The sequence below is a fragment of the Lemur catta genome, chromosome 2 (genome assembly GCF_020740605.2).
Source record: "Lemur catta isolate mLemCat1 chromosome 2, mLemCat1.pri, whole genome shotgun sequence".
Classification (NCBI taxonomy): Eukaryota; Metazoa; Chordata; class Mammalia; order Primates; family Lemuridae; genus Lemur; species Lemur catta.
Genome location: NC_059129.1, coordinates 64,036,292 through 64,052,342, shown reverse-complemented (window position 1 = coordinate 64,052,342; position 16,051 = coordinate 64,036,292). Strand labels below are relative to the sequence as shown.

General features: G+C 36.2%; 1 protein-coding gene across 1 annotated transcript in view; it reads right to left on the bottom strand.

Moving 5' to 3' along the window:
* Window positions 1-16,051, bottom strand: part of PRIM2 (DNA primase subunit 2) — a 269,780-nt gene that overhangs the window by 20,795 nt on the left and 232,934 nt on the right. The window contains exon 12 of the mRNA XM_045543797.1: window positions 10,222-10,304. Within this exon, the coding sequence (XP_045399753.1) occupies window positions 10,222-10,304 (83 nt within the window). The remainder of the gene's footprint in view (window positions 1-10,221; window positions 10,305-16,051) is intronic.

Here is a 16,051-nt window from a genome sequence, read left to right as displayed (position 1 = left end):
TCTCAAACTCTTCCAAAAACAGAAGAGGAGTCAATACTTCCTAACTTATTCTATGAGGCCAGCATGACCCGGATAGCAAGGTTAAAAAAAGGCATCACAAAAAAACTATAGACCAAGATTCCTTATAACTATCGATGCAAAAATCCTCAACAAAATGCTAGCAAACCAAATCCAGCAGCACATAAAAGGATTGTAAACCATGACCAAGTGGGATTTATCCCAGTAATGCCAGGATGGTTCAACATAGGAAAATCAACTAATATAATATACCACATTAATGGATAGAATGAAGGAAAAACCCCACATGATCATCCTCTCAATTGATGCCAAAAAAGCATCTGACAACATCAAATACCCTTTCATGATTAAAATGAAACAAAAACAAAAAAACCACTTAAACTAGGAATACAAATGAACTTCTCAACATAAGGGCATTTATAAAAAATCTACAGCTGACATCATACTCAGTGGTGAAGGACTGAATGTCTTTCCCTTCAGATCAGAAATGAGACAGCCAGTGTTCAGCACTGCTATTCCACACTTTAGCAAGAGCAATTAGGCAAGAAATAAATGGCATCTAAATGGAAATGAAGTAAAACTATACCTATTCACAGATCACTGGTCTTATAAAGAGAAAAATCCTATTGAATTTATTAAAAAAAAACCCCACAACTAATAGAGCTAATAAACAGATTCAGCAAAGTCAAAGGATATAAGAACAACATGCAAAAATCAGTTGTATCTCTAACACTAGCAATGAACAATCAGAAAAGAAAATTAAGAAAATGGTTCAATTTATATCCAAAAGAATAAATACCTAGGGATAAATTTAGCCCACAAGGTGAAAGATGTGTAAGCTAAAAACTTTGGGGAAAGGAATTAAGACCTAAATAAAAGGACAGAAATCCTGTGTGCATGGATTAGAAGACAATATTGTTAAGATGTCAATTTAACCAAAGCAATCTACAGACAGATTCAATGGCATCTCTATCAAAGTTCTAATGGCTGTTTTCACAGAATTAGAAAAGCTAATCCCTTAAACTCAAATGGAATTGCAAGGGGATCCTAAGAGCCAAAGCAATATTACAAAATAAGAACAAAATTGAAGAATTCATACTTCCTGATTTCAAAACTCACTACAAAGCTACAGTAATCAAAACAGCATGGTCCTAGCATAAGGACAGACATATAGACCAATGCATTAGAATTGAGAGTCCAGAAATCATCCCATACATCTATGTCTAATTGAGTTTTGACAAGGGTTCATGACCATCAACTGGGAAACAGTCTCTTCAAATAGTGCTGGGCAACACGTAAAAGAATGAAGTTGGACCCCTACCTAATACCATATACAAAAATTACTCAAAATGGATCAGTGACCCAAATAGAAAAGCTAGTGACCTAAATATAAAACTCTTATAAGAAAACCTAAGTGTCAATCTTTATGATCCTGAACTTGGCAATGGATTTTTAGATATGACACCAAAAGCAAAAGCAACAAAAGAAAACATATTAGACTTCAAAATTCAAAACTTTTGTCCATCAAAAGACATTTTCAAGAAGATGTTGATAAGAAAACCTACAGAATGGGAGAATATATTTGCAAGTCATGTATCTGATAATAGTCTCGTATCCAAACTATTTTAAAAACTCTTAAACTCAACAACAAAAAGACAACCCCGTTCAAAAATGAGCAAATGAACTGGATAGACATTTCTTCAAAGAAGATATGCAAATGGCCAAAAGGCGTATGAAAAGATGCTCAACATCATTAATCATTAGAGAAATGAAATCAAACCACAATGAGGTACCACTTCACACCTATTAGGATGGTATTATGAGTTGAATTTTGTCCCTCAAAAGATATGTTGAAATCCTGACCCCCACTACCTCAGACTGTGATCTTATCTGGAAACAGGGCATTTACAGAGGTAATTAAAATGTGGTCATTAAGGTGGGTCCTCATCCAGTATGACTGGTGTCCTTACAAAAAGAGGGAACTGGACACAAAGAACTAACAGAGGGAAGACAGTGAGAAGACACATAGGGAAAATTCTTTTAAGCTACCTAGTTGGTGGAAGTAACCCAGTGCCCACTGATGAATGAATGGATAAACAAAATGTGGCATAGATATGTGATGGAATATTATTCAGCCATTAAAAGGGATAAATGCTACAAAACATGGATGGAACTCAAAAACATGCTATATGAAATAAGCCAAACCCAAAAGGTCACATAGTGGATGACTCTATTGATATAAAATATTCAGAATAGGTAAATCTATACATACAGAAAGGAGAGTACTGGTTGCCAGGGGCTGGGCAGTGATTGCTTAATGGGCAGTGAAGTTTTCTGGGGGGTGATGAAAATGTTTGGATATTTGTGTATGGATTATGGATGTATTGGATTATGGATGGACTAAACTGTACACTTTAAAATAGTTTATATCATGTAAATTTCACCTCAATAAAAAAAGCAACCAGATCTTTGGAAACCCTGTTACCACCTATAATTTACATTTTGTGAATTATTCTCATCTTTATTTCATATTTGCCAGTGTTTAAATAATGTATTACACATATTCCTAAATTTAGGTACATAAAAAATCACTATTCACTTCACAGTAATGGCTTTCCATGGGAAAAGAAACCAAATAGAATTTCAACTGAATTTAAAATAGAAAGAAAAATACTACAGAGAAGCAGAACAATGCAGTAGAAGGAACTTTAGCTTCAGTGTCAGGCACAGGTGTTAATCTTGGCCTTATCGTATGTTAGCTCTATGGTTTTGAGCAGTTTTTTACCTTCTCCAAACGTCAGCTTTCTCATCTGTAAAACAGAGATTATATTGTGGTGGGAATCAAATAAGATACGGTTTATTTGTGTATAGCCTCCATCACAGGGCTTGGCACACAGTATGCCAAAAAAAAATTTAAAAATATAAATACCGTGGCTTCAAATCGTTCTATTTCCAATGACAGACCAATTACACCACTCACCACTACACAGTAAGAAAGAAAGAATACTAAAGAGTAAAAGCATTCAGAGATTACAAAAAAAGATGTTTACTGTGGCATACATTACAGTGAACTACCAACTTTAGTCTGTAGGCAGCAATTATTGTTGTTTATTGATTAAGCTTTGTGAGAGTTCAAGATATGCCATATGTGATTTAGTATAGCAAAAAGACAATTTTCCTACTCTAATAGAACACAGCACACTGTTATGGGCTTAGTGAAAAAAACTGCAATTTGAAAATGTCACGTGTACCTTTTCACAATCGGAAAAAATCTCTTCTGAGAAAGACAATCATTTAAGACCAATGAAAGATTTTATTCTCAATATTTTGAACACATTCTTAAAATTACTGTATCTTGAAATATATTTCTATCATAAAATTACAGTTATTTAAAGAAAAGGCTAAAAATAAAACAAAAGATAAAAACCAAAATAAAACCATCTTTAGAATAATTAGAAAAGTCAGATACTAAATCAGGCAGGAACTATGGATAGATATGGTTAACTAAACAAACTAACAAAGCATTGAAAAGATTTTTAACTCATTGAAATTTTCAAAAAGATATGTTAATGAAAGTAAATTGAGATTAAAATGCATACCAATATTTTAAGGAAAACTAAGGTACCAATAAAAAATTGACCAATATAGCTTGTAAACTAATATATTATTTATTCAGTGGGCACCACCTATGTACTATTGAGAGAGAATTTCCCAGGAGTCTCAAGTTTCTGAACATTTTGCAAGCAGAGGCAATAAGGACCTTTGTTCCAGACCATTTTTTAAAGGCTGTTCAATTGAAAGATACAGTTCCTTCCACTGAATGAATGTGTAGACATGTTTACTGTCCATTATAAAAGATTCAGATTCCCTAAACTCAGGTCTCTCTCCTCCAACACAAACCGCTGCACATGTAGTAGGTACCTGGCCCTCTTCGTGTTCCTCTGTGGAAACTGGGGCTCAAGGAACTACTGTGAGAAAATATGATATGCTGCTGTTACTAGAACTGTCATGTCTTCTGCCAACATCCATGAAACTGTGGCAGCTAAGTTCTTAGCTTACAAGTAAGGTACAGTCTCAAACCCTTCACAGTTCCTAATACGCACCAGATAACCATGCTAGGTGCTGGGAGCTCTGAGGGATAAAGGTTTAAATCCATACACAAAGATCTCACAGTCATCTATCATTACTGCTATTACCATCTACCCATTAGGCATATGACCACTTAAACTTCATATATAAGATGAAACATTTTTTCAACCTTTAATCAAACTAATGCATGTAGAAGTGAAAAAAAATTATTTTAAGTACAGTATGGCTATTATCAGCATCAACAGCTCCCACATCACATTTCTTCCTATTGCTTGGTCTGCTCCCAAGAGGCTCATACTTTAACCATTTCCATTTTTGATTACATGGGATGTTGCCTATATCACTCTAAATTACATTCTTATATTTTGAGTTCTTGATTTCTTAACCGTATTGAATTTTTGCTATGAAAGATAAATATTTGGGTCATTGTGCTACTTTCCATTCACCCTCTTTTTATTCTATTTTAAAAAATAATTTTCATACAGTAAAATATATCCCTTTTATAACAGATCTGCAAAATTTGACAAATTCAGCCATGATATCACCACCACAATCAAAATGCAACAGTCTAATTGCCCAAAAATATTTCCCCCATCCCTTTGCACCTCCCCACCAGCAACCACTGTGTTTTCTGTACCTATAGATTTGTCTTTTCTGGAATGTCACATAATGGAATCATACAGTATGGAGCTTTTGAGTCTGACTTCTTTCACTTAGCATAATGCTTTTTAGAACCATACATGGTGTTCGGCGTACCAGTAGTTTGTTCCTTTTTATTGCTGAGTAGTAATCCCCTGTATGACTATGCCACAATTTGTTCATACAGCCACATGTTGGAGGACGTTTGGGTTGTTTCCACTTTGGGGCAATTATGAGTAAAGCCACTATAAACATTTATGTATAGGTTTTTGTGTGAACCTATGATTTTGTTTGAATTGTATAAATAAATACATAGTAGTGGAATCAGTGCTTCTTTCATACAGCATGTGGGTAAGTTTAACTTTATAAGAAACTGCCAAACTCCTTTTCAAAGTAGCCCCACTGCTTGCGTTTCCTTCACTATTGTATGAGACTTTTGGTCATTCTACATCCTTAAGAGCACTTGGTATTGTCAGATTTTTTTTTTTAATAGACAAATTCTAATCGGTGTATCATAGTATTCACTGGAGTTTTAAACTGCATTTTACTAATGAGCATTTTCCATCATGTGTTTATTTATTATTCACATTTCTCCTTTGGTGAAATGTCTTCAAATGTTTTGCCTATTTAAAAAGTTGTTTCCTGATTCCTGAGTTTTGAGAGTTCTTTATATCTTTTGGATTCAAGTCTTCTATGAAATATGATTTGAAAATATTTTCTTCTAGTCTGTGGCTTATCTTACCATTCTTTTAACATAGTCTTTTGCAGAGCAAAAATTTCCATTTTGATAAAGTCTAATTTATCACTATTTTCTTTCATGGTGTGTGCCAAACCCAAAGTCACACAGATATTCTGTTTTCTTCTGGAAGTTTTACATTTAGGTCTGATCCATTTCACGTTAATTTTTATATAAGGTGTGAGGTATGCATCTAGGTTTTTGTTTTCGTGTTTTTGCATATGGGCATCCAATTGTTCTAGAACTACTTGTTCTAGAATACTAGCGAGGTGTTCTAGAACTCTAGACTATCGTTTCCCTATTGAACTGCTCTTCTACATTTGTATGAAATCAGTTGTCCATATATATATGTGAGTTTATTGCTGAACTCTTTATTCTGTCTAATTGATCTCTATCATTTCTCCAATATCATACTGTCTTAATTATAACAGCATTATAGAAAATCTTGAATTCAGGTAGTATATGCCTCCAAGTTTGTTCTTTGATTCTTTTCATTAGTGTTTCAGCATAAAGATCTTGCACATATTTTTATCTTTTTAGTACTATTGTATAAGGTACTTTAAAAAGTATTTAATTCTCAATTGTTCATTGTAATAAATAATTTATTTTTATATACTGACTTAGTATCCTGCCACCTATTAGTTATAGTAGCATTTTGGTAGGTTCTTTGAAATTATTTACATAATCACTTTTTCTGAGAATAGTGAAAGGCTTTGTTTCTTCCTTTCTAATCTGCTTGTATCTCTTTTTCTTGCTTTATCGCCCTGGTTATGGTCAGAGAACCTACTTTATATGATTTCAATTCATTTAAATTTGTGATGGATTTTTAAAGACCCAGAGTATGACCTATCTGAATTAATGTTTCACACACACATAAAAAAAAATGTATTCTCCTGTTGTTGGGTAAAATGTTCTATTGATGCCCATCAGGTAAAGCTGGTTGACAGTGTTGTTCAAGGCTTCTATATCCTTACTGATTTTCTGTCTACTTGTTCTATTAATGACTTGAGAGCAGTGCTGAAATCTACAAATGTAATTGTGGATTTATCTAGTTTTTCTTTTAGTTCTCTGTTATTATTTCATGCATTTTGAAGTCATGTTGTTGGCATATAAACATTTAGAATTTTTATGTCTTATTGGTGAATTGATCACCACGTTTTCCTCTTTTGGGAGAGGAGAGGAGAGAAGAATTAATGTCAGACTTCCCATTTTCTTTGGCCATATTTTGTTGTTCAATTGCTGTCCTCTTAAACTGGATACACTGAGCTTATTAATCTTCAGTGATTTTGTAACACTATTAAGGCTAATCAAAAAGGAAAGGGAAATGTGATCCCATAAGTATGCTTTAAAAAAAGTAGGTGATCCCAGCTAAATCACAATAATCTCTCTTCTGATCATCAAAATTCTGGTTATTTAAAACATCTATTTTCTATTGTTGAAGGTATCTTTTTCAAGTAGTTTTCCCCTGGATAAAAATACCTACATTGATTTTACCTTACACATATTTTAATGATGTTGTTCTTGACTTTCATACAATATTTTAATGTGCATTTGGAGCTTTCAAGATCTAATTTGTGCTTAGGCCAAGCTCCAAAATGCAACCTTATCAAGATGTTTTACATGGATTTTTCATCAACTCTCTGCCCTTTAGAATACAGTCCACCAGCTGTTTCACTCTACTGAGATCTACTCAATAAATATATCAAATAAAACCAAAATATTATTTACAGCTTGCCCACATGCACTGCACATCTGTGTTCATCTCAGACAAAAGGTTACAATGCAGGTCCAAAGGATGAGATAAAAATTACTACGTGGCTTCAGCTGAGTAAAGGATACACACATGGATCAAGGGTAAATTGAGGGATACGGTGGAGTCAAAAGAAAAGAGTATACAAACATAGTCATTACCATTAACTATAAATATTAATCTTCCCAAGATAATGTTAATATGATATGTTAATAACCTTTTTTAAAAAGGTGATTCTTTATGACTGCTCAAAAAGCCTCTATATTCTCTTTGACTAGATTCCCTATCAAATACGTTGGCGGCAGTTCCTAACCTTTTCTATATCCAGAACACCATTCCCAAAGCCTTTATTCTCAGCTCATGAACACACCTCTTACTTTACAAGTAAGAGTAAAACCAGCTGATACACTCCATCAAATTCCCTTTGCTTTATCTCAAAACTTTTTCCCTATTGGCTGGGGGGCATGTCTATCTGATGCTCCTTCCTTCCATAAGTTACTTTTCCACTTGTGTGTTTTAGTTTGTATTTACTTCTCTCTGCACACCACCAAGCATACTCTACGATCTTCCTCTTACCTAAATATGCCCACTCATTCTTCCAACATTTGTTAAGCATCTACTAAGTTAAGTCGCTGGATGACAATGAGACAGAAAGTTAAATACTCCTCCTGTCAGGGAACTCACAAACTAGTGGGGGAAAGAGGAACATGTAAACAAATAATTACATTCTGGTGTAATAAGTGTTAAAGCAAAGGCATGTACAATATAGTTGTGGTATAAAGGAAAGAGAGCTTAACTCTGCTCAGTTTGAGAGAGATTTTCTTTATTTTATATCTTCATCAAGCCCACCCTCTCTGGTGGGTTCTTTTTTTCTCTACTGCCTACAAACAGACTCAGGTCTCCTTCAGTCTTAAACCTACAAATAAACAATCCCATGATCTTTAAGCTAATACAATTGTAACAGCCCTTTACTAGTGCATTTTTTGAAAAGGTTACTCATTGTCTCTTACCCCTTCATCTTTTAAGTATAATGCTGTTTTTGGTTTCTACCACAATATTGACACCTCTCACCAAAGCCAAAGTTGAGTAATCCACTCAGCATATCCAATCACCTTTTCCCAGTCCTTATCTTAAACAATTTCTCTGCTACAAGGGACTCTGTGGACTTTACCCTGTTCTCAAAATTTTCTCCTTGACTTTTGTGATACATCACTTCCCTAATGTATTTCCTCCCTCTCTTCCCATTTCTGTTCAGTCTTCACTGATGCCACCTCCTAGGAGTTACTGCCTGACAAAGAGAAACATTAGCCAAGATTCCATTTTAAAACATGGCTTTTGACTCCCTGCCTCCTTTCCTCCCCAGCAAATGCATGATAATCAGCTCTTAAGATTTTTTTTCTCAACCTCACTCTAACAGTTGGAAGTCCTGATTTCAATTTTTGGTTCTACCACTAACTTACTAGCTATGCACCCATACTATGTCCCATCCTGGGACCCCATAAAAAAAGAATGGCTTTCTAATGTTCTTTCCAATCCCATGGTTCTACAATTCTAACTGGAAAGAATATCAAATTTCTATTCTTAACTCCTATAAGGCCCCAAATCCACATTAATGCATTTAAATGTTAACATAGATATGTTAATAGCCCATTTTCTAAAAAATGGTGATTCTTTATAATTGCCAAAACTTGTAATATTCTTTTTCTAGATTCCCTATCAAATTCGTTAGTGGCAGTTTCAAACCACTAAAACTAAATCTCCCACACCAACTACTTCCCTTACGTTGCCTATTAGTGTTTATGTATCGGTGCCACCATTATCCTAAGCTTGAAATACTAATCGTTCTATACATTTTCTGCCTTTTATTTGTGCGTTCAGTCTTCCTAATTTCCAGGCTTGCCCCAAGGCCGAATTCAAAAAGGATCTCTTCCAGAAAGTGTTCTCTGGCCTCCCCAGATGGTTATAGTCTCTCCCTCATCAAAAGACCCAAGACACTCTATGTGGACCTCTCATAACACTTGGCTTATGTTTTCCTCTAGACCCTGGTTCTGTGGGAGGATTTATATCTGAATCTTCTCTGCATACCCCTGGTACCGCAAGCACTAACTTGCTCAAAGTACTGAAAAACATTGTAAGATTTGAATTAACTAAACTCAATCTGAACTTTGGACACAGAAGAAGTAGTGAAGTTTTCTAGAGTAACAATGTAAACAAGATTATTTCCTTAAGTAACAGTACTTTTTGAGGATAAATGATGATTAGATGTTCCGGCTCTAAAATACATAGTGTTCTTCTTAAGCTAAGGAAGCAGAAGCTCCTCCTCAACTCCATCAAAATCCCAGTCAACTTGAAAGGACACTATAGATAACAGTCTTTGCAATGTCACAATATTTATTTTGTGGTAAAGGCAGACTTACTAAAAGATGTTCTCTTACATATTTGGTTTACAATTTGAGCATTTCCTTTTTATTTAAACTGTTCATAAGACAAAGCGTTTTGACTATTAGACCTAATGAACTACCATCAGATGTGCAGACTAAACACAGCAACAACTGATCCCTATCAGAACATTCAGCCAGTATGCACTACATTATTGGCTGCTCAGAAAACAATTTCCCAAAATGAAATATGCCATCATTAATTTTCAGCTTCATTAAAAAGCTCTAATGCATTGTTCTAAAAATTCATCTTTTAAAATGTGGTCCTCAATTAAGATGGTAAAACAAATTAAGGCGGCAGGGGGAGAAGGTTTCCAGCTTCCTTTACTACTAAGAAAAAATAAAAATGCAGCCTAGCAGACAGAAGAACTAGAATTTCCAAAGATTCTAAACCAGAAAAGTCCAGGCTTTAGCTTAATTCATCTTGAAGACAGAACGTCTGGTGTGAGGCCTGACAAGCAGGACACAGCATCAATGCAAGAACATTCAATAACACTGGAGGATCTGTCGGATGCCTCATTACTGAGGATGCAGAGCAGAATCTGACCTACCTGGCTTATGCCTCCGGGAGAGATCTTGTATGACTGCAACTTCTGCTTCAGCAGCTCTGGATCGCTGTGACGGAATGGGCACCCTGACAACAAAAAATAAGCCAGCACAGAAACAAGGTTATTTACCCAGAACTTAGTATAATACCACACTCGAGAGACCGTCTAAGCTCTCCTTAATTGTCTAACAGCTTATTAATAAAAAAGTTAATTGCCCATGGGTGCAACTGCTTTCCTCTCTTTCTGTAAATGACGACTTAGCTGTATGGTTATCAGGGTTCTACAGGCTGAAGAGTTGCATAAAACATTGCCACATTCCACGCTAAGATGTCCATCCACTAGGTAGAAGAAAACAGCTTTCATTATGCTACTTGCTAACAAGCACAAATAATCACAAAAAGCTAAAAAACTTTCAACAATCTCACATTTTTTCTAGTCTAAAAATTTACATGAAAGGCATATGAGGGAAGGAAGATAGATAATATAATAAAATGAAAAATGTGCAAACTCTGAGAAATATAAAAATTCCACATCATTTGCAAATGTAAATTCTATGCCTATTTCTTGTAGAGTAGAATCTGTATAAATTTAAAGGAATCACAGAAGGAAATGAGATGGACCAATAAGAAATTGTTTCATAGAAAAACAACTTACAGTAGATACAGGTCATCTCTATTATTTCATGAGAAAAATAAAGAAGGACTACTAGAAATATTTGCATAAATAAGAATACAGAAGAATTAAAATGTAAAAACTGTTTTAGGCCAAAATCTAGAAAATTTTAGATATTTTAATAAGAAAAAGCAATGGTAAATCAAAATATTTGAAAATACAGGAAAGTCTGATTAATTCTTTGTCATACAGATGAGGAATCTGTAAGTTAATCGAAAACAATTGTGCATTTTTAATGAAATCAATGGGAAATTGGTTGATGATAAAATAAGAAAAGAGCCAAGATGCCAAACAAATGTATTTACTAAAAATCTTAACTATACATAAAAACATCCATTATAACACTGTGGAGTCCTACTAACTATGAAATTTATGTAATGTATAGTATATACTTTATTCAGATTAAAACTAATAATTTTTAGTAAAAGAAAACATCTTAAGAAACTGTATAATACACAGAATCTGGAGCTATAGTGCCTGGGTTTGAATCTGATTACCACTTACTATTAATAGTTGGAAGACCTTACGCAAATTTTTTATCTTTTTCTTGAGAAGGCTTTACTTCCCATCAAGTGAGGGAAATAATAGCACCCACGTCACAAATTTCCTATGAGAATGGAATATAAAGCTCTTACATGCTTCCAGCACATAGCACTCAACATGTGGTAGCTATTATTATTCTTGAAAAATCTGACAACAAAATTCCAAAGGGTCCCAATGAGATAGAAATGAGAGTACACAAAGAATTCTTGGTTAAGCCCAGAATTATTAAAGGGCAAAAAAAGGAGACAGACTAACCTGAATTATCCAAATTACACTTTAAATAATCGCTAGACTTGTATGAAAGGTCAGAAAGTACAAAGCCAAGAAGAAACTGAAGATTGCCAAAGTGCTATTGACCACAAAAAGGTCTTATGAAACTATGCTTAGTATTAGAAGAAAACAAAAGAAACAGAGAAGCTGGTGTTATTTTAACAGATGATAGAAAGAAAATAGAACTTGTCAACACCTATCTTGCTTCTATCTGCCACATCAAAGTGCATGATTTTCAAATTAGAAAGGGTTGAACTAACAAGATAACAGAAGATGAGGTGAATGGGTATACAACTAACACTGATTACAGCTAATTGTTTGGCAAAGCTTCCCAACATACATTTACAAAAGAAATGACTAAACATAGGCCAGAATATAATTATACCTATGTAGATTCATAACTGGTTGAAGAACTGTCTCAGGTAGTGTTGGTTAACAAAATAATGTCAACCTAGGCGATGCAAATGTTTTGCAAATACCATAAAACAAAGAAGGATAGACTGACTTCCAGATTTGGGTTGGGCACATAAAGAGCTTAGAAGTTGCCACTCCATCCTAAACAAGAAAAAAAGCTGAACAAATTGAAAAATCAACAACTCTTCTTAGATCCAACAGAGAAGTGAGGTCACAGGGCAAGCCACATCCCTCAAAATTGGAGAGAAAGACAAGCAAATACAGAGAATTACAACTTACTAGAGCAGAAACCCACAAGTAGAATCTCCATGGAACCAGGACCCGGGTCGGAAACCCTAAACTATACTTGACAAATTGCTGGAGTCTCAGTGTGGACATGTCTGAGAGTTAAAAACTCCAGGGGGCCCCCATCATAGGGGGCCCCCATACTTTTGTGAGTTTTACTTCCAAGAGCTCTACCTCATAGTAAACAGCAGAGAAAATATCCTCATGCTTCCAGCAGGAAGAGGGGAAAAGGAAACATTTCAAAATATACTAGAGCAGCGGTCCCCAACCTTTTTGGCACCAGGGACTGGTTTCATGGAAGACAATTCTTCCATGAACCAGAGTGGGAGGGATGGTTTCGGGATGATTCAAGCGCATTACATTTATTGTGGACTTTATTTCTATTATTATTACACTGTAATATATAATGAAATAATTATACAACTCACCATAATGCAGAATCAGTGGGGACCCTGAGCTCATTTTCCTGCAACTAGACAGTCCCCTCTGGGGGTGATGGGAGACAGTGACGCTCAAAGTGTGTTGCTTATGCCCAGTCTACTCCGTAATCTCATTTTGGTTGCTGTCACTGCAGAAAACTCTGCTTCACAAAGATAGGAAGTTGGAAATAGAAGCAGGCTTTTCAGTGCTTTTGTGACAATCTCAGGATTTTCTGCCTTGACTTTAATCCAGAACATATGCAGATTTGAAGTTGTCTCAAACATACTTTTAAGGCCACTATCATTTGTGATATCCAGCAGTTGATCCTCTTCTAGCATGGACAAAGTCGATTCACCTGGCTTATTCATGAATGGGTCACGGATCCATTCCTTCCCAGTTTGGGGGTCTTTTGTGGTTGGGGAGTAATGTTCAAACTCTTTTGAAAGCTGAGATAGGTGACCATGCACCAGCTGGGAGAAAGAAGGTCCTGGCTCAGTTTGTTTCAAAATCTCTGCTAATGTTTGAAACATGTCAAAAATCCCAATGTTCACTCGTTGCCCCCATAATCCCAGTGTAGCTTTGAATTTAGCCACTTTATCTGCCAACTTGAACACAGTTGTCATTCTCCCCTGAAGTGACAGATTGAGTTCGTTGAGCAGGTTGACTGTGTCACACAAGTAAGCAAGTTTTGCAACCCATTCTGTGTCACTGAAATGTGCTGCCAGTGGTGACTATTTTTCTAAAATTTCTGGAGCGGCTCTCGTAACTCAAAAACTCTGCAAGTCTACCTTTAGAAAGCCATCTCACTTCTGTTTATAAGAGGTGTGTGTGCTCTGCGTCCATCTCCTCATGAGCTGCACAAACAGACATGAGTTAAGAGCATGTACTTTAATGTGGTTGATAATTTTAATCAGATCCTACAAAATGTTCTTTAGCTCAGGTGACATTTTTCAGCCAGCATTTCTCTACGATGACACAGTGCATAGACTCACATTCAGAAGTGACCTCCTTGACCCGAGTAATGAAACCAGAAAGCCATCCAGTCATGGCAGCTGCTCTGTCCCTGCATATACCAACACCAAATGACCAATTCAGTTTTCCTGATCTGTAATCATTCAAAGACTTGAATAGTTCTGCAGCTGTGGTGTTGGCTGGCAACAAAAGTACACATAATATATCCTCATGCACATCTTCCTGAAAAATACATCGCACAAAAACAAGCATTGTTGCCTTGCTGTCAACACTGGTAGACTCATCAACCTGGATTGTGTACCATGGTGACTCATTATTCCTCACTAACAACTGTGCTTCAATATCCTCTGCTATTTCATCATTTCGTCTAGTTATGGTGCTAGTCAAAAGAGGAACACCTGCCACCTTTTGAATGGCAGCCCTCTCCTTAAAGTTCATGGCAAATGTCCTTAGCAGCAGGCAGGATCAACTCTTCACCGATAGTAAAGCGCTTCTTAGCTTTAGCAATGTGGTCAGCCACTAAGAATGATGCTCTCAGTGCAGACATATTTGATGAGGTGGTGGCCTTCAATAATTGCTTCTGTTCTTCGTGTTCACATTTTTTTCTTTTGGAAAACTCCAAAGCCTTGTCTTTTAATGCAGGGTGCTTGGTTTCCATGTGGTGAAGCAGTTTTGAAGGTTTTGTGGCTTCGCTGGACGGCTGGTCTCCACATATTATACAAAGCGGGCTTGGAGAATGCGAGTCACCTGTTGCAATGAACCTGTAATTTAAGTAGGACTCTTGGTTTTTTCTTTTAAATGCAGTTTTCATTTTGTTGGCAGTCTTAGAATCTTCTGCTATTTCATCGTTGGATCTTTCCCCCCTTTTCAAAGAAGTTCTCCAGTGACGTTTGTTTTTTACTCATTTTTGCTAGGGTTAGCTTGTGGGCTTACCAAAGCTGTGACTGAGACAAGTGTGCAGTGTGGGACAGAGGCGTGGACTGAAGTATGTAAATAAAATAATGGACGGGCCATGGTGTAGACTAAAATAAGTGTCGGATTCTGACTTAAAGCCTGACACCAGATGCAGCTTAATTGTCACTTGCCACTCACTGATAGGGTTTTGATATGAGTCTGCAAGCAACTGATTTATTATGGTCTCTGTGCAGTCGAACCTCTCTGCTAATGATAACTGTGTTTGCAGCCGTTCCCCAGTGCTAGCATCACCGCCTTAGCTCCACCTCAGATCATCAGGCACCAGATGCTCACAAGAATCATGCAACCTAGATCGCTCGCATGTGCAGTTTATAGCAGGGTTCTTGCTCCCATGAGAGCTCCTAATGCCGCTGCTGATCTGACAAGAGGCAGAGCTCAGACAGTGATACGGAGCGGCTACAAATACAGCTGAAGCTTCTCTCCTAGCCCACCACTCACCTCGTTCACCACCTGCTGTGCAGCCTGGTTCTTAACAGGCTCCTCTGTAGCCCGGGGGTTGGGGACTATAGTACTAGAGCATTGTGTTCTTCTCGGCAAGGTCTGCCCTCAGGAGACACTATTTTACCAGAGCCTAATCTACTTAGGGGGAGAGAAATACCCAATTCTAGTCCCCTCTAGCCATCCTGTCCCACCTAAGGTGGGGGTGGAGGGTTGTAGGGTTGTGAAGCACTAGGGAAGTTCAGTTTGAAGAGAGTTTCCAAACTTCAGACGATATAAAGATCACCCAGGGAAATTGGCAAATAAATTCTGATTTTATCTAAGGGTGGGGCCTGAGAATCTGCATTTCTTAAAGGACCTCAAGGGAATGACACAGTGACAAGAACCACTCAATGCATATGTATTGGCCATCTCTTTATCTATTAAATAATGAATGTACAGGCATTTATTAATGTTCTGGACATGTGGAACATCTTTTTTAAAATGTTGTTTGTGATTATTTGATCTTTAACAGCCTGAAAGTATGTGGTTTTTTTTTTTTAAACTGTGTTTCACTTAAGATTTTAGAACAAAAAAGTTTTCAGCTTTGGTAATTGAGAAAATTTACTAGTATGATATATTAAATCACTCTCTGACACACCAGACAAATGAGGTACTTTTCAAGGTATGCTTAGAAAATTATTTTAGGAAAAAAGTTGTTGAACTAGAAGTCTACACAGAGAATAGTTTGACATAGTTAAAAACAAAACAAAACCAAAAAAACTAACGACTCAGGCAAATGATAGACATGTCTGATACCACGACTTGTTCAATTGCTCACTAAATCTTTGTTAATCAGATGATA